This window comes from Melospiza melodia, chromosome 14, assembly GCF_035770615.1.
Source record: "Melospiza melodia melodia isolate bMelMel2 chromosome 14, bMelMel2.pri, whole genome shotgun sequence".
Classification (NCBI taxonomy): domain Eukaryota; kingdom Metazoa; phylum Chordata; class Aves; order Passeriformes; family Passerellidae; genus Melospiza; species Melospiza melodia.
In genome coordinates, this window is record NC_086207.1 from 11,367,632 (window position 1) to 11,390,845 (window position 23,214).

Consider the following 23,214-nt stretch of genomic DNA (forward strand, 5'->3'; position numbering starts at 1 on the left):
TGCTCAGGGAGTGAAGCACAACAGCATTTACACCTCAGCTGGTCTTTCCTGTGTTGAGGGGTGGGATTGGGCAGGACAGGGGCTTGCAATGGCATGTCCTGCCTTGTGGGACAGTTTTCACAAGGGAGAGCAGAGCTACTGAGGCAGCTGAATTTGCTGTTCCTTGTACATCCCTTCTAAGTGAATTATTAAAATCTACTTCTGTTTTCACCATCCATCACCCAGAACCACAGAGTTTTGCCTGTAGCAGTCAAATATCCTCACATGAAGCCCTGTGTGGTCCAAGGAGTTGTGTTATCCCCTCACCACATCATGCATAGAAAGTGTGAGAAGCAGCAAAAAGGCAGCAAAGGAAAGGAAGGCAGGAAGGGATTTGCAGGGAACTCTGCTGAGATGCCCAAGGACCCCTCAGAAGCAGGAGGAGCTACAGCAGCTCTCCTGAGCCAGGAAGGGCACTGAAGCTGTTCACCTGACCACTGATGGTCCTCATTTTCCCTTTGAGAGCCCTCTAAAAGCCCCAGCTCATCCACTCTGGGGAATGCAGGAAATGTGAGGTGTATTAGATGCATTCAGCAATAGCAGCAAACTTAGAGAAAACAGGAAAATCAACAGCAACAACAACAAGAAGAAAGGAATCTTGAAATTTGGCAGGAAAAAATGCAGTGCAAACCCCACAAGAGCGTGAGTATCTTTGCACAAAGCCACTTATGGATGCATTCCTTAAAGGTAATCCCTTCAGACACTGTGAGGCTGCCATTTCTTTGAAAGATATTAAAGCAGCTGTTGCTAGAACACAGAGAATTACTGAGCTATCTGTCAAGGGATGGACATTTGTAATGCTATATCATCTACTTTTTTTTTTTTAATTTACAGTTTGTTTTCATACCAAATTTCCAGCTAGTGAAGGTAATTGAGACTGCAAACAAAATCTCACTATCCACTGATCTGCCAAATCAAATTTTTTCTCCTGTAAGTATAGTGTATTTCCTTAGCTTCAGAGAGGAAAAGAATTATGCAGAATGAATGAGAAAGAAAAGGGGTTAGTTTGGAAAAGGATTAGTTTATATAATGACCATAGCAGCCATCTCTCTGTTGATCTGTCATAGTTCATTCCCAAAGATGTGAATTATTATCATTGTCATTTAGAACAGAGCTTGTCATTTTCCTTCTGCTGCATCTGCTTACCACTGTCCAAATTAACACAGATTTTAATAAAAACCAAATATCTTGACTATAGCTGGGATATTGGATGGCCCCATCTGGGACATGGATGCAGCAAGATTCTTTATCATCTTTGTGTTGCCCTCCTGGAATGACTGTGCACTGCCCTGGTCCTCCAAAGGAATTAAAGTAGCCATGAGGTGTTTTGATGACTCTTGGCTACCAGAGGCCCCAAAAGAGGGCATCTAAGGCAGTGAATTAGTAGCTGTGCGTCTCCTGTGCTGTTTTCAAGCTGTGTGGTGTTCCTGAGGGGTCTCCAGGAGCTCTCTGTCCCTGGAGCATCTCCCTGCTCCATGATGTCCTCCCTAACCCAGCACTGGGGCTGGGTGGGTGTCACAGCAGGAATGAGCTGAGCTCCCCTCGTGGCCTTTTCCCTAGCCAATGTCAGAAAACAGAATAGTTCTAAAGATCTTCAAAATGACATATGATTTTTGCTCTCTTTGGGGACTACATGCATTCCCATGGACCAGTCCCATCCACCTGGTTCTCCTGGGCTATGGCAATCACATTTGATGCCAACATGGCAACTGGGCTTTCCTCCTTCTCTCTCCTGTCTGCACTGAGATTTTCACTGGTCTCAACTCTTACTGAGAGGTGTATTTCAATCAAAGTCTTGAAGAGTAACTATTTCATATGCTTGTTCTCCTGAAGTTGCTTTAACAATTTTGTAGCTCTAAGGTGAGCTAATTCACCCCTAAAATTCAGGTACTCACACCTCATCACTCCAGCAGGATGCTCCTCCAAGGTGGGAAAGCAGCCCTGAGGTGACAGCTCTGCAGCATTTTGGGGGACTCGGGGTAAGTGATGGGATAACTCTCCAGAACTCACAGAAAACTCACAGAGAGTCTGTCCTTCACTTCAAAACATCTGTTAATTCTACTTGTGTGCTCATCATCGAAAGGCTGCCTATATTTTTCCTTTCAGGTTTGTGAAAATAAGCACCGGTGAATGAAGATGAAAGAGAAATGTTGCTGGTTTCTTCCCTGGAGATCGTATTTCTTACTTGTTGCATAACTGCTTATTTTAGCATCAATCAGCCAAGCCTTTGTTGTGCAGACAATTCTGTCCTTTTAAAGGATTTGTGCAGTATTGTTTCTTCCAAAATGCTTTTTTTTTGTTGTTTTTATTATTAGATTTATTTCCTCTCTTAGCAAATGCCAGCTGACAACACCCTGCAACACCCTGTCAGAGCTCTTCATAAGTGTTACATAAATGTCATACTATGTAAACTGAGTGTTGTATGTAACATACACATGACCTTTCTGGAGAACCATCCATCAGGTGCTGCGTGTGCCACGTTTATGCATTTGTACACAAACTGTGTTTAAGTGTGCATATATGGTAGCCAAAAATCTCTTAATGAGAGTACTCAAAAAGTAGAAATGTCTGAACTTTGTCGGTGCAACTTCATCTACACCCTTTTGCTGAAGCAGAACAAGACTTCAGTTGCACGTGCAGATACTCTTTTCCCTCTGCATGGCTGTGTGCAGTGAGATGGTCAGTGAGGGGCTCAGCAATGCCTATTGTTTAGCACATGAGCCCAGGCAGAGCACATTATCCAGAGCATTATTCACATGTCTGACCACTTTTGGATTTCACAGCAATAGAAAATGCAGCTCCAATACTTCTCCGTGCAGTTTTCAAAGCAGAGCAAGGTGCTCAAGTTCTGGATGGTAAAAATCTACTGAGGTTGTAACCAGGCATGCTGTGGACCTGCCTTGTCCTGCCATGACCTTGTGCAGAGATGTACCCCAGAAATCCTGGAGAAATGGCCCAGAGGGTGGTAAGGCTGTAGCATGCAGCACAGGAGGAGAGCAGGGACCTGCAGGTTCCTCAAAAGACAGAATTATTAATTTCCTCATGGCTTTTTCTACAGCACTTTCCACTAGACTGCCTCAGTGCTTCAGCACCTTCATTAATCCTCCCCAAACACTCATTCTGAAGATGGGTCAGAGTGACACATGGATGGATTAAGGTCAGTTTTGACTAATTCAGGGTACTCCATCTGAAAAGCATAACGTCTGCGTTTTCAGAGCATTTAACATGATACAGCACTTCATACATGCAAGCACAGCACCCACTGCTTCCAGCTGCACAAAGATGGATGTCAGCAATTCAGGCTAAAGGCTTCCAGCCACGCACCACAGTGTGGGCAACACAGCCATCAGCAGCCAAAAGTTTGGGTTAATGACTTGGAGTGTTACACAGCCTGTGGCAAGGGCATGGAAGGAATCTTTGGGAGAGTTTTATCCTTTTGTCACAGTCTGCCTGTGTCCTGCAGCCCTTGCATCATCATCAAAGACTCCCTGGGCAGTCTTTAGTGATGCAGGTAAGATGAGAACATGGCCACAATTTGTTTCCTTTTTGGCTTACAGAGCAGATCCGTGCTGCACAGGTGTCACAGAGAAATCAGATTGTGACAGTGTAACTAAGAACTGCATTAGAGTATGTGTGCACAAGAAAATCTCCAGAAATTGGTATGGAATGCCTCACTTTGGACACCTCTCATGTCCCAGCCAGGTAACACAGTGACCATCACAATATCCCTTAAGGCAGACTGTGCTGTAGGTGAGGTGGGATCTGCAGGTGAAGTCCTGTCAGGGGCTGTGCTCATGAATCCCACTGCTCTTGTAATCCAAGGAAATGCTTTTTAGTCAGTAGCTGGTGTTTCCTGCTCCCTGGGGGGCTGCTGAGAGAGCTCCGAGCACCTGAAGCAGCAGGTGCCCCAAGAGCAGCATTTTGAGAGATTTCAGCTGCCAGAACTGAGCATGTTTATTGCTGTGTGGTGAACTGCTCTTCAAAACCCAGTAACACAACTAATTTGGGTGGATTTATCTAAAAGACCATAAAAGGCTGCTCCGTGCCAAATTTCAAGACCTTATTTCCAGTGTTAGTCCTAAGATCCACAGCAAGCTCAAGAATGACCAAAGTGATGCTCTTCCCCTACTCCGCTTTCATCCTTGGAAGCGCCAAAGGACTTGGAACCTTTGGAAAACACCCAACACAGACTGCCAAGGCAGAAAGTTACAGCCTAATTCATTCAAGTTTGGTAATTTATAACAAGCCACAACAGGGATGTAAGTTGGGGAGCATCTGGCTATTGTAGCTCTGGTTCCTAATGGTTTATAATTGGTAAATCACAGTTTTAGGGCTGACCAGCTTAATGAATCGAAAGAGATGATGGCAGATTGTCACTGAAAGAGGGTCTTTAACTCGAATTTTAATCTTCTACAGCATTGGTTTAAAACAGTACAAGCCAACTTCTGTAGGGCCCCTGGGAGTTGGGGCAGATATATGCTCTACATCCAATTATTATTACTATTATTTTAATTTAAGAAGCCGTTTCTATCCCGAAAGCACTGCTGTCGTTGTTTTTAATCCTGTGCAAAACAGCTGGCAACAGGCAGCCCTGAGCCACCCAGAGCCCGGAGCGCTCGCGTGGGGCGCGCACGGCAGGGTCACCCCGCGCGGAGCCGCCGCGCCGCTCCGCACCTCTGCGCGGAAACTCTGCCAAGTTTTCTGGGCGGAACACGCACACGCACACACAGCACGGCCCGGGGGGGCTCCTGTGCTGCGGCGCATCCCCAGCCCCGCCGCTCCTCGCCCCTCCGGAGCGGCCGCGGTGCCGGCGCGGAGCCTCCGCGTCCCCCCCCCCCCCGCCCCCCGCGGTTCCCACGCCCCGCGGCCGCGGAACTTCGCTGCGCGGGTGCGGGAGGGAGGCGGCAGCTCCGCGCCGCGGCCCCCGCCCGCCCCGCGATGGGCAAGAGCCGTCTTTTTGACGCAGGAGAAATGGCAAATTTTAAGTACGTCATTAATATGGCGCCAAAACCCTTCTTTTTTTTTTTTTTTTTTTTTTTTTAAGTATAAGCTTATTTTTTATTTATTTATTTATTTTTTCAAAGGTTGGCGAAGCCGCCCCGTGTACGCGTGTGCACAGCGCGCAGAGGGGGAGCGGGCGGGCGCGGGGGGTGGGGGGGGGGCGGAGAGCGTGAGTGTGTGCGGGTGTGAGTGTGAGTGCGTGTGCAGGGCCGGGCTGCGGGGCGCCGGGGCTGCGGGCGAGCGGCGCTGGGGCTCCGGGCAGCGCCATGGGGCCCCGGCGGCCGGCGGGGGGGTGACGCGGGGCGGGCGGCGGCGGCGGCGGCGCGGCCCGCGATGGGACCCGCGCTGCCCGCACCTGGCCCTGCCGCGGCGCCCGGGGAGGGGAAAAGGCGAAGAAATTGAAGATTTGGGGCGGCCGAGGCGGGGGGGGGGGTGGGTGGGGGGGTGGAAGCACCGCCACCATTATCCGTCCCCGCTCCGAAAGTCGCTTCCCCGCCTCCCTGCCGGAGCCGGAGCCCGGGCGGCGGCGGGGCGCGGAGCGCCGGAGGAAGTGCGGGGTGAAAAAGAAAGAGAAACAGGCGGGCAGGGCTCGCCCCGGCCGCGGCGGAGCGGCCATCTCGGCTGGGAGCGGGACCGCATCCATGGAGTTACCGGGCGGGCGCTCCTAAGGAGGGCCCGGGCGGCGCGGCCCTGGCAATGACACCGGATTGAGCCGCCGAGGGGGCTCTCCCGGCCGGGGACTGCGGGAGCATCCCCCGCCCCCGCCTCCTCCCGCCTGTCACCCCAGAGACCGGCGCAACTCCGGGCGGACACTCCTGGCCAAGGTAAAGGCTCGGCGGGGTGGCGGCGGGAGCGGGCTGGCTTTGCAGCGGATGGTTATTTTGCAGCTCCCCCTGCTTTTGCTGTATATATGTCCTTTTTTTTTTTTTATTATTTATTTTTTTCCCCTCCCTCCCCCGGCTGCCGGGCGGGGGATGTGCAGCATTCCCGGGGCGGATGGCGCACGGTGGGCACTCTCCTTTGGAAGTGCGGGAGGGAGGGAGGCGGCGGGGACGTAAACAAGAACTTTTCAAGGCTCGGTTCGCCGCTTCGCCCCTTTATTCCCCGAATTAATGACTGCGGCAGCGGCCCCGCGCCCTGCCCTGCCCGCCGGGGGAGCGGGGGACGCCCCGCGGGGCCGGGGCGGGCGGCGGGGGCTCGGCGGGCGCAGCGCGGGGCGGGCGGCGCGCTCGGAGCGCAGGGGCCGCGGGCGCGGAGCGCTGCGCGGGGCCGGGATGGCGGTGCCCGGGGGCGTGGCGGCTGCCGGCTCCCGCCTGCCCTCCCCTTCCTCCCCCCTTCCCTCCCCACCGCGGGGCTTTCCCCGCCGCCTTCCCCCGCCGCACCGCGCCGCGCCGCGGGGTCCCGGGGCTGCCGGGCGCGGACGCTCCGCCGCTTTCCCCCCATGGCATCACCCGCGCTCGGAATCATCCCGCGTCCCCCCGCGCCGTTGTCCCCCCGGGCCGCCCCTCCTTCTCTCCCCGGCCACCTGCCCCCTCCTCGCCGGGCTCCCTGCTGCACCCTCCGTGCCCCCGCCGTGCTCCTGCCCCTTCCCCACCTGCCGAGCCGCTCCCAGCCGGGATGCGGGGCTGGGAGCGCCCCCCCGGCTGCCCCGCGCCCGGGGTGGGAGCGGCGAGCTGGAAGTTGGGAAGCGCTGGAAAGGCGGGAGGCTGCTGGATTGTCAACCTCGATCGCAATTAGGGGGAAATAAATTTCTCTCTCTGTCTCTCCATACCTATACGTTTTGAGCGCTTTTTGAGTGGGAAGAGAAGGATGGCATGGCATTCGCAGGGAGAATTCTCAGTGCCTTTCTCAGCCCTCACAGTGAAAATTGTTTTGAAGGGCTGAAGCCAGGACCCTCCGACCGCTTGGACAGTTCTATGAGGAGGTTTTGCTTGGGGGGAAAAAAAACCAATTATCTGATCTCAGCCTTCTCCCCAGGGGTACGGAGCCCAGCTTTTAGGAATGGTGTTTGACCTTTAAGCACTTATTGGCTACTGGGGTTAAAATAAGCTTGAGATAGGAGTAAAAATAGCTTGCAGAAAGGTTAAATCGAAGGTTAAATTTGTTTTTCTTAAGAAAATTGAGGCTGATGTTCAAAAATGTAGGCTTGGAGCAGAGGATGGAGGGTACACGTTAGGGGGTCTGTAGGCAAGGAGATGCAATTCCTTTAAAGTATTGATGGCTGCTGATAGGGCTTGACACCCAAGTTCTGAAAGTTGGTGGGTGAGTGGTCCTTCAGACCAGCTCTGGTCTTTACCTTTCTGTGGGTTTTCATGATTCACAAAGGTTGCAGTGTCTGTAGCTCCTGTTGATTTCCTCTGAGTTCTTGATGCTCAAGAGATCTGCAGGATGGGGCAGCTGGCTGTGGGCATGGAGCTTTGCTGGTGTCCCTTCTCATGCCCTGTGTCACTGCCTGCACCTTCCCCAGGAAGGCAGGGGTGGCCCCAGTGCCCTCAGTAACCTTTCTGATCACCTATGCTCTGTCTGGGCTTGATAAAGAAAAAATAGATAATTATAAGGTAACAAGTCAGAAGAGGCAAGCAAAGTTATAAACGTGAGTAGTAAAGGAAAAAAAGCCCCTTGTAGGTGTGGAGAAAGGCAAAGCACAGGAAGTAAACGAGCGCTTGTTTTGTTTTAAATTGAAATGAGATTAGATTTTGCCCTGGGGAGCCAAGACAGCAGCGCTGGTATGGAGGAGAGGAGGGATGGCTTGCTCCTCACCTGGGGACCTGAGCTTTTGCTGGAAAGCTGGGGCTGGCAGCAGCCTGTGGAGGAGGCGAGGGACAGACGAGCCCCAGCAGGCAGAGGCAGGCTCTGCTGCCCAGAAAATGGTTGTTGTAGGTACCAGGATCCTGCTCCTCAGCATTTGCACTTCTCAGGGTTACCAGGGAGGTCAGGAAATGCTCCTCCCAGATGGAGGGGCTGAGCACCACGGTTTGCTGCGGGTCTTGTTGGCCCCGCTGCCGTGCATCCTTAGGTCCAAAAGTTTGTCCCGTTACTATGAAATTGGGGCTGTGCCAATTTGGGGGATGCTGCTGCTCTCTCGGAGCCTCCCGTAGCAGCGCTTGGCTCCGGAATTTGCTCATGGGAAAAGGCAATGGGACGAGGACAACCCTCCCACGGCGTACCGGCTGGGATGTTCCAGCCCTCCACCCTTTTTATTGCACTTTCTAACAACTGGCTGGAGTTCCTAGACAGAGGATAAAAAGCACATTAGGGCAGAGGGGGAGCGCTGGGGGGATGCTCGGGAGCAGCCCCAGGCTCGGTGCCAGCCGCGGGCACAGGTGGCTCCGGGACGGGGTCCCCGAGCGGGGTCGGTGGCCGGAGCCGTGTGCGTGCCGCTGGGGGCACTATGTTCTGTTTGTGTTCCTATTTCTGGGCTGGAAGAACAAACAGGGAAGTGGTTTTTCTGCAGTCTCATTGCAGCTCACAAACAGAGCACATCATTGAGCCGGTGTTGCTCTCAGCGTCAGAGGTGACGGCGCATCGGGACCGAGCGCGGCGCATCCCTCACTCAACCTGCGGGAGCTGGGAGGAGGTGATGACCAAACCCTTTCCTTTTTTTTTTTTTTTTTTTTTTTTTTTGCTGCAACTTATGCAGGTTTCTGTGCCTGTTCCCTGTGGAAGTGGAGGGCACAGGCATGTATGAATTTCTCTGTTTGCTTGCCACAATTCAGAATGGTTCGTTCTTGGAAGCAGTGGAAGCAGCCTCTGCACAGGGTGCTGGGATGCCGCTAAGAAATCTCCAGATCGCACGTGGAGTTGATGTGCAGAAGAGTTTGCAGGGAGCTGGGGAACATCAGGGGGCTCTCCAGAGCACAGGGCTGCTGGAGGGGTCTGCAGAGGAAGATTTCTGTGCTAGCTGGGGGCTGGATGAGGCATTTCGGTTCAGTGTGGATGGGAGCGGGTGCCTGTCCCTGGCAGCGTGCCCAGCTCAGCTCAGGATCTGGGCACAGGCATCTCTGTGTGCCAGCAGTAGTTGCCTTCACCTCTCCCAGGTTGCATGGGCTGGGCAAAATTACATTCCCAAGAGCTCCTCTCCAGCCTTCCCCTGCTGTGAGGCAGGACCAGCCAGCCTGAGGCCATCATCTCCATTTTAACACCAATCCTGGTGCTAATTTGTCCAAGGACATAGTGATTTACATTTGTTTGGGCTGATGGAGGGCCATCATCTTCCTTGGTCTAGCATTTATCTGCCTTTCTCAGCTTTGAACAAAGGCAATGCTAAACATGTGTTGGTTTGCAAGCAGTTCAGTTTTTGGTTTCCAGGCATTAGCCAGGGCTATGCCTGTGGATTTGAGTTGCAGACACTTCAGGGGGATGTTCATTTGTTTATAAAAGAAACCCACATCTGTTTCTGTTTGAATTTTTTAAGCAAGCCTACATAGAAACCTTTCACTTGGTTTCTGGCTCTGTAAAAACTAGATTTTGGGCCAAGTTTGACCTAACAGTGACCTTTTCAAAGTATTACAAATTTTTTTGGTATTTGTTTATGACTTTATTAATGATGCCATGTGGGGAATGGGTCAGTTAAAGGTGAAATTAACTTCTAATGTAAACAAAAGATTAATTTTGGAGCAGAGATGGTATTTTGCTGGGACTTAAGTTGTTCAGTAGTTCACCAGCTGAATTGCTTCTGAGAGCTTTTGGGAGCCGGAGCTCCAGCCCTGGGAGGGATGTGGGCAGTGAGCCCTCCCCACCCCCAGCCACGATGCCAAAAGGGTGGTGGGAGCTCAGCCACCGTCAGACTTTATAACTCTGGGATACAGATGGGGAAATGGCCCAATTACCCCTCTACAGTAAATTCCTCTCTTTAGTGCCATGTGGTTTACTACTGTTTGGCTGCTCGAGATGAGTCCCTCAGAAACAGCATCTTAGCACAGCCTGGAATGTAACCATTTTCTGAAATAGCCTGGTTTTGGCCAAAACTTTTGTTCCTTTCAGGCACACAGTACTTTGTGTGCCATCCCCTGCCCAGCCTTTCAGTGCTGGTGTTCAGAGATGTCTGTACTTTGCTCAAGCCAGAATTTCATTCACAAATTTAATGCAGTTTGGTTTGGAGGATGCTGTCTTGCATCCTGCCAAACAGTGGCAAAGTGATTTACTGAAGTACAGATGCTATTTTTACCTGCAATGTGAACCACTTCTGTATGTGAATATCAATTCATCTTGTTACCTAGTGTTAATTCTGTAGGCAGCTCTAGGGCAGAAGCAGAATGCAGGGACAAGTCCAGTGAGAGGGATGATCAGTGCATCTCCTCACACATACCAGCCCAAACCAGTGCCAGCCTCCTGCTACCTGAGCATTGATTGCAAACCTTTTTCCCTCCTTGGAAGGAGAGTGATGTCAGTGATGCTGCCTTGCTGTAAAAGCAAAGATGGGAAACCTGGGAAATCTCACTGGCTATCAGTGGCATTCCTTTGCTTCTCCTCAGGTGGTTTTTTCCCCCTCTTCTTGGCTTTGGCTTATTTAATCTCTGTGATTAGGAACTCCAGAATCAATACAACCATTGCACTGTCTTTGTGCTCCAAAAAGTGTGTTTGTCACTTCAGACCAGTAGGAACCAGTTTCAAAGGTTGAGGTAGGATTTTCACTAAAAGTAAGTAAGCTGCAGTTGGAGCTATCTTCAATTTAATTTCCCCCAAGCAAAATCTAATGGCTATTTGGAACAAGGCTGGTTTAATAACATCTGTTTCCCCTTGAATCACCAGGGGAAAAGTATTGATATTGCTATATTCTTAGGGAGTGTTTTAAGTCACATTTTGACAGGGCAATGCCTTACCACAACACTGATAGTTAAAATGTTCAGGATATTTTGTAGTATTTTCCTTTATAATGCTGTGATACCACATATATTGTAAAATACACCTATTACAAGGTTTTTATATGTTTATGTGGAACATTTCCTGATGTTTGGGGGCAAATGTCATGCTCTAGCTTGCTGTCCCACCCTGTGTGCTGCTTGTACCTGTTGCAACCAAACCACACAAACCCAGTGTTTCATTATCATTCCCAGTTACCATTTGTGGAAGCAATAGTGGGTGTGACATATGAACACATTCAGATTCTTCAAAAATCTCAGAAACTACTGGGAAGTTTTCAATGGGGTTAAGACTGATTTCTGTGCATGTATTTTGGCTTCTATCCTGTTGGATAGTTGTCTGGTCCACAGGTAGCCCTTTCCATCCAGAGCTGCCCAAGCCCTGTATTGATCAGCCACCAGTTACAATGGTAAAATTTGGATTTTCAAAAGTTAAAATACCTTTCTTCCTTTTTTTTCTTTTTCCCTGAAGCACCTACTTTGAGTTCTGAGTGCTTGGTTCCCAAGGGGTGAGTTCAGGACAACCTGCTGATTTCAGGCACTCCTGTGGCTTGTTCAGAGTCTCAAAGCAAATCAGCTGAGCTTGAAGCCGCTCTCCTCATCAGTGCAGTGGTAGCTGCTGCTGTGATTTCAGCTCTGGGAGGATGGAGAAGTCAGGGCAGCTGAGCAGGAGGCACTTGCCCACCCCTGGGAGCTCCAGGAGGGCAGTGATGGGAGGGAGGTGCTTCCTGTGTGACAGATACTCCCGAGCTCTTAGAAGAAATAGCTGGTGGCTGAATGGGAAGATGAGTCAGAGGGTAAAACCCCAGGCTTGTGGTACCCAGGGGTTCTCTTCAGCTCTGGGATGCTCGTACTTCCCCCTGCAGACATACCGAGAGTGTGCAGTTTCCATTCTCCTGTCTTCACACTCTGCAGCTGGGACAGGTGGTTCCCAGGACATCTCTTCCCCCATCCAACAGCACCATGGTCCCTCGAGGACATCCTCCAGTCCCGTTGGAGCTCTTGCAGAGGAAGAGACATTTGGGTGCAAATCCTGCACAGACACATTTCTATGCAAAGCTGAGTGATCCACATGCACCCACCGTAACTACTGGGAGCGGGAAAAGCTGGTAGAAAGACAATTAACGTTTTTTTAAAAATCCATGAGAATTGTTTTCTTGCATTTTTTTCAGCCTCTGGGTAGTTGTGTGTCCTGAGGGTAAGGACTGACTGGTGCTGGGGTAGGAGGGGGTGCAGATACTCGTATAGCAGTGCTTTGGTGTTGAGATGAGTTTTCTGGACATGAAGTGTAACGTTCAATTTCTTTTGTTCCAGATGGAAGAAAAACGACGCAAGTACTCCATCAGCAGTGATAACTCGGACACCACTGACAGTAAGACCTTTCATTCAAAGCTTTGAACAAGACTCACCTCCAGCAGTCAAAATGCTTGAATAATTACTGTACAAAGAGTGGAGGAAACTGCATTTACTGGGAAGTCTCTGCACAGTGAATAGTGTGCAGGGCTGGGTTTGTCAGAAATGCAGCAACAAGCTGATACCAATTTATTTAAACACTTGGCTGTGGCTCCTCTTAACTGATGAGAGTGTCTCCCTCGTGTGAGGAGTCTGGGCGAGGAGAGCTGCTGATTGCAGATCTGCTAACCAAGCAGCAAACACCCTTTGTAGATGAGTTGTCCTTTCCTGTGAGCAGCCTGAGACTAGTTTGCTCTTGATTCGGGTTGTACCAGGGGAAAGGGAAGTTTTTCCTGGAGTCAGAGTAAAACTGGAGCAGTTTGCATTGTTCCCTCCTTGAAAACTGGAGAGTGATGTGGGAAAAGGGATAAGGCTCAAGCCAGCAAAACCTGCAAGCCCACGCTTGCTTTTCAACATCTACCTCACTTCATCCTCATTCAGGAAGGCACAGAAGCATGTGTTCAACAATAAACATGTGCAAATGTGCTGAATTTTGTCTATAAATAGAGCACTCTCCTCTCCCACCTATTCCAGGGTTTCGCCTGCTGCACACATAGCGCACTGCCTCGGTGTTCAGTACCCTCAAGGCACCAGCCTAATCCCTTGTCTGGACTCTGGAGTTTCTTACTAGTGGCTCTTGGTTTCTTACAAATGTCACAGTAATTTCATCTGGGCCGTGCTGGGAATTTGCTCTCCACACTTTACAGGATCTGGCTGCTGGATATCCGAGAACGAAAGGCACTTTAGTAAAGACACTAAACTTCTGGGCTTTTTCCTAACAGGATGATGGAGAGATTACAGGGGGTTATGGAAAGGCTGATCTTGCTGGGTTTGGCTGCTGTTCCCACAGCTTCAGCCAAAAAAATTGTCAGTGTGAGTGGAGTTAGCACCACAACTGCCGACGGGAACCTGCTGTTCTGCTGCCAGCAGGGACCCCCGTCCTGCTGGAGCCCAGGGGGCCTGGGGCTGAGCTGTGCCTACAGAACGTGTTTCAGGCTCTGTCAACACCCTTGCTTCTCGTAAAATGAAACATCTCTATCTCAGAAAGGAGTTTGTTTTGGAAGCCATGCTCCAAACTTCCCGTCTCCTAATCCCCAGATGCTCAAAGGCTTATGGAGCCGAGCTGTGCTCGCTGCCTTCCGTGCCTTTCAGGGGTAAGGCATCCTTAATCATGGTATTAAACAACATGGCCTTATCTCTATGGGGCTTGGATATTTATGCTCCAGGTGATATCTAAGCTTTTGACAAATGCTCTCCTGCAGGATGGCTGTAAACAGAGTGGTGACCTTCTTTCTCATGCCTCTGCCAGCAAAGGGTAGTTGTGGTGTGTTATCCAAGCCTGTATAGCTGTAGCATCACATTGTAGCTTCAGAAGAGGGGGCAAGGTGGAAATCAGTGGCTGATCTCGCCATGAAAGCTGTGGAGCTGCTGCTGCTGCACTCCTTGGAGCAGCTTGCTGAGGAAAGCAGTGTGTCCCTGGGGCTGCAGCATAGGGGTGTCTGCTCTGGGCTTTGTCCACACAGTCCTGTTGTGCTCTGAAGTGTTAGAAAGAATTTCATTTGTATGGAACCCTCTTTAATAACAGCTGGCCTGCAACTTGAAAAAACAAGCTGTGTTTTGGGAACAGGTGATGCCCCCACGTTTGGCCTTCATTTTCTGAAGTCCAAGTGCAGTGCAAGTAAAGAATACAGGTTGGGCTGGTGCCTCTTCCCCTGTCAGGAAAAGTAGGCATGTGAAATTTACCTGGGCTCAGCTGCCTGAGCTGGAGGAAGAACAGTTTCCCACTGCAGTGGTACCACAGCCTGACCCCTGAGTCAGCTCAGCTCCTGGCTCCAGCCTGTTTGGATGTTGCTTATGTGCACAGTGCTGTTTCCTCCTGTTTAGCCCTCCAAGAATAAAAAAAAATCCGTGTTAAATAGGCCTATTGGTAGTTATTTTGTTGCAACCTCACAGAAACATTTTTATATACTGTAATATGGAGGGGTCCTCCTGTACAGAAGACTGAACTGTCATCATTATTATACAGAAATTTCAGTAATCAGTTTGTTATTTATTATTAACAAATACGGCCTTACATTTAAGTGATAATGACACAAATGGATTGGAAATAAAGATCAGTAGTGTATGGTTCCAGCATGTATGGTTTCAGGCTTTAGCTACCCTTCTTTTTGGAGTGGTGATGATACTGCACCAAAAAAAAAATGTCATGTCAAGGTGTTATTCCATCTTAGTGCTGACCCAGAGTGTTGGCTGGGGCTGGAGCAGGGGGCTGGTGAGGTAAGGAAGGGCTTTGACTCGTTCCCAAATAACCTGTCTCTGTTGCCTTGTTGCAGGTCACACCACATCCACCTCCAGATGCTCCAAAATTCCGAATACCAAATCCCCCTGGTCGCGGCAGAAGGAGAAGAAGCCCTCTGAGGTACGTGGGCTTTTAGGCTTTCCCCAAAGGAGAGGTTTCCCATGGGACTGCACTTGCCAGCTGTGACAGCCAGTGTGGCCATGGCTTCTGTGGGCAGTGGGTGCCAGGACAGGATATCCCCAAGAAAGCAGAGCCTCGACTCCCAACAGCTGTGTCAGCCCAGCTCTCCTGGGGGGGAGCTGATGGGGACACACAGTGAGCATCTCTGCTGAAGGCTGTGGGTCCTTGTGCCCCTCCATCCCTATTGAGGCAAGTAAAAACAAGTTAAGTTGGGTGGGGCTGGGAGTCCTACAGTACTGGGATGTCTGCACACCAAGATTCCCTGGTTTGGGTGCCCCTCTGGGTGCCCTTTTATTGATGGCACAGGTCACAGCTCTGATGGCAGGGGAGGGTGATGTGGAGACTCCTCCCATGAGCAAGTGGGAGGCGTGGAGAGCTGTGAAGTGAGAGCACAGCTGAGTTGCAGGTTGTGCTGTGTTGGTTTCCCCTGTCACAGGGCTCGAGGACATCAAGCTGAGGCCATCAGTCTGACCTTGCTGCAGGGTTCCCCTGGCAGGGGTGGGCAGTGCTGCCACTCTGGGGACACTGCCCAGCTTCACCTGCTGGCTCTAGTGCAGGGCCTGGGCCTTGGGTGGGAGGAGCTGTTTGTCCCCAGGACTGTTGGGAGGGGTGGTGCTGTGTCCTGTTTTTCCTTCTGTGCCTCGGATACATTTCCACTAGCCATGGAAACTATACCAGGCATGAGCTGCTGTTGTAGCAACCGCAGTGTTTGGCAGTGGTCATCTTCATTTCAGCAGCAGCGTGAGCAAAGCCAGAGGGACATTGTTCTCACATTCCCTTCCCTCTGCACTGGGGTCTGGAGTCAAACAGTGCTAAGTTTAGCAGCAGATGAAGCTGGCATGGCTCATGTGAACTCTCCATTTCACCTCTCCTGACGCTGTGGCCTGGTGAGCACAAACCTCTGCAACATCCTCCTTTTGCATCAAGCTGAGTAGAGATTTTGAGGTTTTCCTGTGGTCACTGCCTGAATTACAGCTGCACTTGGTTCTTACTGCTCTCAAAGGTTTACATTGAAATATCTGTGTTGGCAAAGGACACAGACTGAAAGAGTTGAAGTTATTTGTGCATTGGGTAAAGAGAGGGACTGGAAAGCTGTTACTGCCAGCTGAGTTAGTTGGAAATACTCCAGAGAGCAAGAACCAGGGGTGCAGGTGTCACTGACGGCTAACAAGGCTCTTGGAAAATTGAATATTAGCACTGGTAATGTTGAGTTTTGGTTGTAGATGTGTCTCTCAATGTGGTGTGGGGGAGATTTCTGTGAGCTGAATCCTCCTTTGGAAAGTGAAGCATTTGGGGCATTTCCTCCTCCTGTGGCATTTTTACCCCTCTCTGAAATAACTGCCCATCCCTGTGCCTGATGTGTCCATAAAGGCTTGGGTGAGCCCTCTAGGTGCTGTCAGGAGTCTCTGCCACAGAGATGCCTCATGTCAGATGTGAGAAGATGTGACTCATGTCACAGCAGTGTCACAGGTGCCACCCTGCTGCTGCCCAGTAAAATCCTTCTCCAAGAGTTGGGGCATCTTTCTGCCTCACTGGTGCAGACACATTTCTGTTATTAATATGAGTTAGTTTAATCATCCATGTAGGATTTTACCTGGCTGCTACTGAATATAAGTCCAAGATTCCAAGTGAAAATGCTTCTGGATTGGATGAAGTGTGGTAAGAGCTGGATCCAAGCTGCTGCTCTACAACAGCTAGAGTGAAAACTAGATATTAATCCATGGCACCTGGGGAGACATCAGATGCCTGCAGAGGGCTCCTCCCTCTGCTTACTGCTCCATTATCCCCCCGGAGGGTTCTCAGTGAAATGTAGCTGTGGAACAGATAAACTGGAGCAAAATCTGAACAGGTCCCAGCTTAGCAGCAGTTGGGACAGAAACTGAATCTCTGTGGCTTATGTGAACTGAGAGTCTAGGGGAATTTGGGGAGGCCATGTGTGATTACTCAGGCTGGAGTTTGGCCAGGATGCTCAAGCTGACAAACCATCTTCTACTAAAGCATGGTGGGCACACAGGCAGATGGAGCAGTGCAGATCTCAGCTGTGCTCCCTGCTTGCTGCTGTCTGGGTCTGCTGGAAATCAGCACCAGTGAAACTCAGGGCTCAGGACATTGTTGGAGGTGGATAGAGTGTCACCCCAAGACTTGCAGCTGTGCAGGGAGATGGTTTGGAGATCACTCCTGTATGAATTTCCTCTCCAGCAGCATCTTCTAAACTTTTCCATGAGTGACCCAACTTCTGCTCTTCCTGTGAGCGCCCATGAATGTGTCTGGTCCAGGCACTGTGGGGTTTGGCACATCCTCCCAGGAGCACTGGGGGATTTCAGGCACAGACTGTGACCTGCATCATGTCCTGTTGGAGCAAGTGCTGGGAGCTGTAAAACACAAACTACACTGCTATCAAACTACTTCACATGAAAGAGTGAATCACCTTTTCTTTTGTCCATCCTGCTGAGGATGGATGTTGATCTCATCATCACTGACAGATGGAAACCACAGGAGAATAACAGGGAGAGCAGGATGAATGCATTAGCAGGTATTGAACCCCCGGCCATTTTGGGTCTGGACACATCTTTTCAAACCACAGCTCGAACTCCAGCTTTACACATTGTAGCTTTATCAAGAGCTGCAGTGGGTGCAGGCGTGTCCTGAGGGATGGCCATGCTGGAGGATGGGCTGGGCAGATGGCAAATGGCCACCAACCTGTCCTGCCCTTCTCCAAGTCATGTCCCCTTTCTCTGGGAGCAGGCATTCCTCCTGACAGCCCGGGCAGGAGATAAAAAAATGGAAAGCATTAGTGTTACATAGTTATTAGTCAGGTCAGGGGGTGATGTTTATTATGAAAGACTCTGTGAGAAGGGATTAACTATACACATTAAAAACCATCGGATACAAGGCATCTGGAAAAACAAGCTTCTTAACATGGAAAAGTACTGAGCTGTTTGTAAACATCCGCAAAGGGGCCATTGCCAGGGAGGGTGATTATATTTATCTGTGCCTGTCACGGGGCTCTGCCCGGGCTCTTTCCTGACTGTCCCAGGCACCAGCCGCTGTTTCCTTGGCTCTGTCCCTCGCAGAGGTGACAGCTGTCCTTCCCTGCCCCTTGCCTGGGCAGCAGAGCCTTCAAGGCTCAGAGCTGGTGCTGATGGTGCCCTGGGCATGGCTCTGCTGCACTGCTCTGCCTGGAGGCAGGGATGAACGTGGGCAGCTGCCAACAGCTTCTTGCATCTGCACTGATAGCAGTACCAATCTGGTGATTTTAATTAATCTCATTAGTGCTCGTTTGTCTCTTAACTTGTCTGCAAATGGGGCGTGCTGGCTGGTCCCCATCTCCCCGGGTCCCTGCAAGGAGCTGCTGGTCATGCTCCCCACCCTGGCAGCTGGAAGGAGGGGATGCTCGCTCAGGTAATCCCTGCCGTGGATCTGGATCTGCAGCAGGGAGTAGCACATGCCTGAAGCACGGATTTCTGCTTCTGTTGGTGGCACATCAGTGCAATCCTGCCCCCGGCTGTAGAGCTGCTGGGGATGTGAGCACGAGCCTCACATCCCTGGTTTGACTGCAGTCCTCAAGGCTCTCTCCTGTTCCTGACAGGGAACAGTTGTCAGTGTCTAAGGAGAGAATCTAAGAACAAGGCAAGTGTGTAATGATAGTCTGTGGTTCTCTCTGCCAGCTCCCAGCCATCAGCAGCCCAGGGACTCCCTCGGATGCTGCCTCTGAGTCACTGCCTTAGCTGCTGTGTTAGTCATTACCTCCAGAGCTGTTTGAGATCCACAGCGCTCACCTGCACTGCTGGAATATATTTGGGAGGCACAAAAGCCTGCTATTTTGTGCAGAACACCTGCCTGCCAGCCCTGCAGCCGTCCTTTCTCAGCTGAAGAGCCCTGAGCAGTCTGGGCTGTGCTGTGCAGGTGCTGCTCATCCCACCGGACATCCCCACTGCCCTTCTCCCTCGCTCCAGACCTTCAGGAGGAGAGGGGACTGCAGCTGCAGGCAGGGCTCAGGATGAAGGGGAAACCACAAATTTATACAATTTACTTTATTTTCTGCTTGCCTTGTTTAGATATTACTTCTGTGTTTTGAAAGGCGCCTTTTTATATCTCTTTACAAGGATTTAACTCCTTTCCCTTCTAAAATGTAATTCTTACTGCATTGGATCATGATTTTTTTCCTCCTGCATTAGGTATATAATGACCCAGTGCAATGTGAATTTAGTTCCTGTGCTCTTCTGTGCTTGGAGAAGAGCTTTAATGGATGTGGCCAAGCAAGACTGGACATGCTTTTATGGGGCTGGATGGGGAGAAAATCCCTCTCTGTTGAAAGGTTTGACTGCAGTTTGGCTTTGTCAGTTTTCCCTTGCCAGCATGGGGATAACAGATTAAAACCATTGTCTTCTGAATGCTGAGAAGGGCTGGACAAAAATGCTTCTTGTTCCTATTTTGAGTTCTGTTGTTCATTGAATCTTTAACATCCAGCATTTCAAGAGGAAACAAGACTAGATGAAGAGATAGGAGGCTGGCTCCCCAATTGGACATGGGAGTTCAGGATTTCTTCCCCCACAGGCAGATGGTATCTCCTTGCAAACACACTCCTGGCACTGCCACATTTCAAAACCTTGCTACCGACTATCAACTCTCTGCTCATACTGGAAAGGGCTGGGAAAATGGGATAGAGCAGCAGGGATGTAGGACTGGGAGATCCAGAGGGCAGTGGGGTGGGGCAGCCAGGGCTGCACCCACAGAGGTGCCATCTTGAGCTGATATCAAGACAGTTTGTACAACCAAAACCTATTCTCAGGGCTCCCATTGTTCCCGTTGTTTTCTCTTTCTCTAAAAATCCTTGTGACTCATGAGCTATAACAAACAATTTTATGCTTGAGAGAGTGAAGGGCTAAGAGAGCTGGCTGGCAATGAGGAGGGAGTCCTGTGCATGAGGCAGCTGGAGACTTCCCTGGTCCCAGTGTGCATGGAGGAAGGTGGTTGTGGCTGGGGCTATGCAGGACTGCCAGGACTGCAGTCAGGGAGGGGAAAAAGAGTGTTGGGCCAAAGCCTGAAGAAAACTTGATATGTCAGTGTCAGGAAGCAGCCCCACACCTGCCTGCAGTGACCTGCTGCTGCCCCTGCTTGGAGCAGTGCTCACAGCACCCACCCACCACCCCTGCTTGCTGTGGAGGGTCATCACTGTGCGACACACGTGGCTGCTGTGGGTGTGAGGGCATCAGGGAGGATTACAGCTCTGCTGGGTGATGGAGGGAGTGAATTCAAAGGTGAGATCTCGGATGCAGGCTGTGACCATCCCTTCTCACCTCTCCTGCCCACCCTCACCCTAGTGAGCTCTGTGTTTTCTGCACACACTACATTTTGGGCTTCTCTTCTCTTACATTGTGTACCACTGCTTTGGAAAGAGTTCTTTTCACTAAAACTTTTTAGGGACAGAGATGTTATTGTGTATTAAAAAAATGGCATCCCCTCCTGGCATTTGAAGGAGGAGGCACTGAGCTTATTTATTCCTGTGCCCCAGGAGCGAGGTCTGAAAGCTCCAGAGTGAGCCGGGTGCAGATGCAGGGGAAGATGTGTAACAGAACTGCTGCCAGCTCAGGAAGCCTGGTGTGCAGGGACCCAGCCTGCTGGAGCCCATCTGTGTTGGGCTGAGCTCTCTGCTCCCTCTGGGGCTGGTTTCTCCTGGGCTGGCTTGCAGCAGGCGCCGGGAGCTGAGCGCCTGTGCCAGGGATGCTGGGGCCGTGCTGGGGATGCCGGGGCTGTGCCAGGGCCATGCTGGGGATGTCAGGGCCATGCTGGGGATGCTGGGGCTGTGCTTGGGTTGCTGGGGCCATGCCAGGGATGCTGGGGCCGTGCTGGGGATGCTGGGGCCATGCCAGGGATGCTGGGGCCGTGCTGGGAATGCTGGGGCCGTGCTGGGAATGCTGGGGCCGTGCTGGGGGTGCCGGGGCTGTGCCAGGGATGCTGGGGCCTGGCCAGGGGTGCCAGGGCCATGCCGGGGCCATGCCAGGGATGCTGGGGCCGTGCTTGGGTTGCCGGGGCCATGCTGGGGGTGCCAGGGCTGTGCCAGAGATGCCTGGGCCGTGCTGGGGATGCCGGGGCCGTGCCAGGGGCTGTGCCAGGAGTGCCGGGGCCGTGCCGGGGATGCCAGGGCCGTGCCAGGGGCTGTGCCAGGAGTGCCGGGGCCGTGCCGGGGATGCCAGGGCTGTGCCAGGGCCGTGCCAGATCCAGCACAGCAGTCCCAGGCTGGCTGCTGCTTTCGAGCTAATTAAAGCCAGGGCTAGACGAGTGTTTCTTCTCATTTCGATGGAAAGCCCAAAACAGATCTGGCTCTGGCTCTCACCCAGGAGCTGGTTTGGTACAAGAGGGAACTCATTACTGCAGGATCAGAGTTTGGTGGTTTTGGGTCTGTTTGGGGCAGAGGGGAGATTTGGCAGGCTCAGAGCCACAGTGCAGTCACTGGGAAAGCCAAGTCCTTGACAGAGCACATGGAGTGGGAACTGAATGGCAGGGAGATTGCTGGCCACTTCATTAAGAGGGGTTTGTGAGTGAATCACAGAGCCTAGAAATTGATGTGAGAGTTGCATGGAAAGGTGGTGGAGAGACTCCCAGAGGGGCTGGGTGGTGATGGGGCAGAGGCAGAGAAGGAGGAGAATGCTGGAAAGCAGCACAGCTTGGGAGTCCTCAGCTAAGGGAGGGATGGGGAGCAGCATTTCTGATGCCTCATGGCATGTCCATCATCCTTCCTGTTGTGGTGAGGCACTGTGTGCCTTGGCATCTCCCAGGGGTACGTGTTTTTCTCTGAGGTTGTCCGGTTGTTGGACAAATTGATGCTGGTCCATGGAGAGCTCCCAGAGATGCCTCACAGGTGTCACAGGGAGAGGCTGCAGGGCTGTGTCCAGTGGGAGAAGCAGCAGATCCTCACCAAGGTGGAGCAGCCTTTGTAACAGGTGCCAGGGGCTCAAGGAGGAGCCAAATCCAACCCTTGCCTTGCAGGTTTCTGCCATACCTGCAGGAGCATCCCTCCAGTGCCAGGCTGGATCCCAGTGACACGTTGGGATGTGAACATCAGAGGATGTCACAATGGATTAGCTCAGGGTTTGGTTGGTTTTTTGAGTTTTTTTTTTTTTTTGAGATACAAAAGGAACACAGCTTTTTGCTTTAAAATAGCAAATTACAGAAATTACAAAAGTACTGATGTATTGTTGGGGAACACTCAATGACTTCTCATGTTACTGGACTGCCAGGACTGGCCCTACTGGTGGTGTGTCAGTCCAACACCACATACAGGTGGGCAGCAACGATGGGGAGGTCCTAGGGGTACTCCAGATTTGCCTGGCCTGTGGGATACAAGGGAGATTAAAGTTTTTCCCATGTTCCTTTCTTTGCCTGGAGTCTGAGGCTGCACAACCACACCGACCTGGTGTGGACTCCATGTCCATTTCTTTTGGAAATATGAAGGAAAAAATATCTTGGGATTTTGAAATTTCACATTCTTTTTAACTGTGTTTAAAGCTGACAGTAACAGGGGGAGAGGCTGGCCCTGGGCACTGGTGTGATGCATCCTGAGCATCACTAAACCTCCATGAGGTTCCTGAGCAAGCAGAGGTAATAAAGGAACATCTTGGTTTGGCCTTTCCCATTGCTGGCAGATCGATAGGCAATAACTGAGATCCCATTCAGGGCTGAAAGGGGAGGACAGAGCCTGGCCAGGGCTGTGGTGGTGGAGGGGGGAGCGGGTGCAGGGCAGCAGACAATCTGTCAGCTCCCACGGCCGGGGAGAAACAGTAAACACTCCTATTGAGGGAAAATTGCTTGTTTTCTGGTACCCAACTTTCTCTTCATCGCCAGGTCCTCGGTTCATCAGTGCCCAATTTATCCTTTATTTGGTTTTCATAAATAATTCAGAAGAGTTTGAGTAGAATAATTGAGTCTTTTCCCAACCCTAATCCCAGACAATTCAAAACAAAAAGACATTTAGATTACAATTTGAGCGTATTAGCTGTTGGGAGATTTCCAGACAACTGATCTGCTTTCCTTTACAATTTCTGTGCTGTTCTATCATTTCTAAAGTGTTCTGCTTTGATAGTTAATAATTTGAGCATATCCAGTTCTTCATGAAAAGACAGAGGCGTCGCTGTGATAAAGTGCGGGCGCGCGTGCTGCCGTCGGATGGGTGAGCTTATCTGTTTTCCAAGAAGGACTAAATAAATGAAGTAGTGAGATTGCAAATCCAGCCTGCAATGTGCCTTATCTTCAGGGAAATAGATACAATCGTGCTTATTTGGCTTAAAATTAAAACTAAGCTTCTGTTGTGGTGCGAGCTGAAAGGCCAGAAGGGATGGATTTGGGGAAGACTTAATGCAGGAAACCACAGGGTTGGGATCT

The 23,214-nt window shown here is 51.0% G+C and overlaps 1 protein-coding gene across 3 annotated transcripts in view; it reads left to right on the forward strand.

Annotated features, from left to right (window-relative positions):
* The first annotated feature begins 5,498 nt into the window (after window positions 1-5,498).
* JADE2 (jade family PHD finger 2) overlaps window positions 5,499-23,214 on the forward strand; it is a 75,229-nt gene continuing 57,513 nt past the window's right edge. The window contains exons 1-4 of one of the 3 annotated variants that reach the window (XM_063168689.1): window positions 5,501-5,864; window positions 8,495-8,617; window positions 12,216-12,273; window positions 14,687-14,772. In XM_063168689.1, the coding sequence (XP_063024759.1) occupies window positions 12,216-12,273; window positions 14,687-14,772 (144 nt within the window). In that variant the 5' untranslated portion in view covers window positions 5,501-5,864; window positions 8,495-8,617. Of the gene's footprint in view, window positions 5,865-8,494; window positions 8,618-12,215; window positions 12,274-14,686; window positions 14,773-23,214 lie in introns of all 3 variants that reach the window. The other 2 variants (XM_063168690.1, XM_063168688.1) reach the window with 2 other exon arrangements.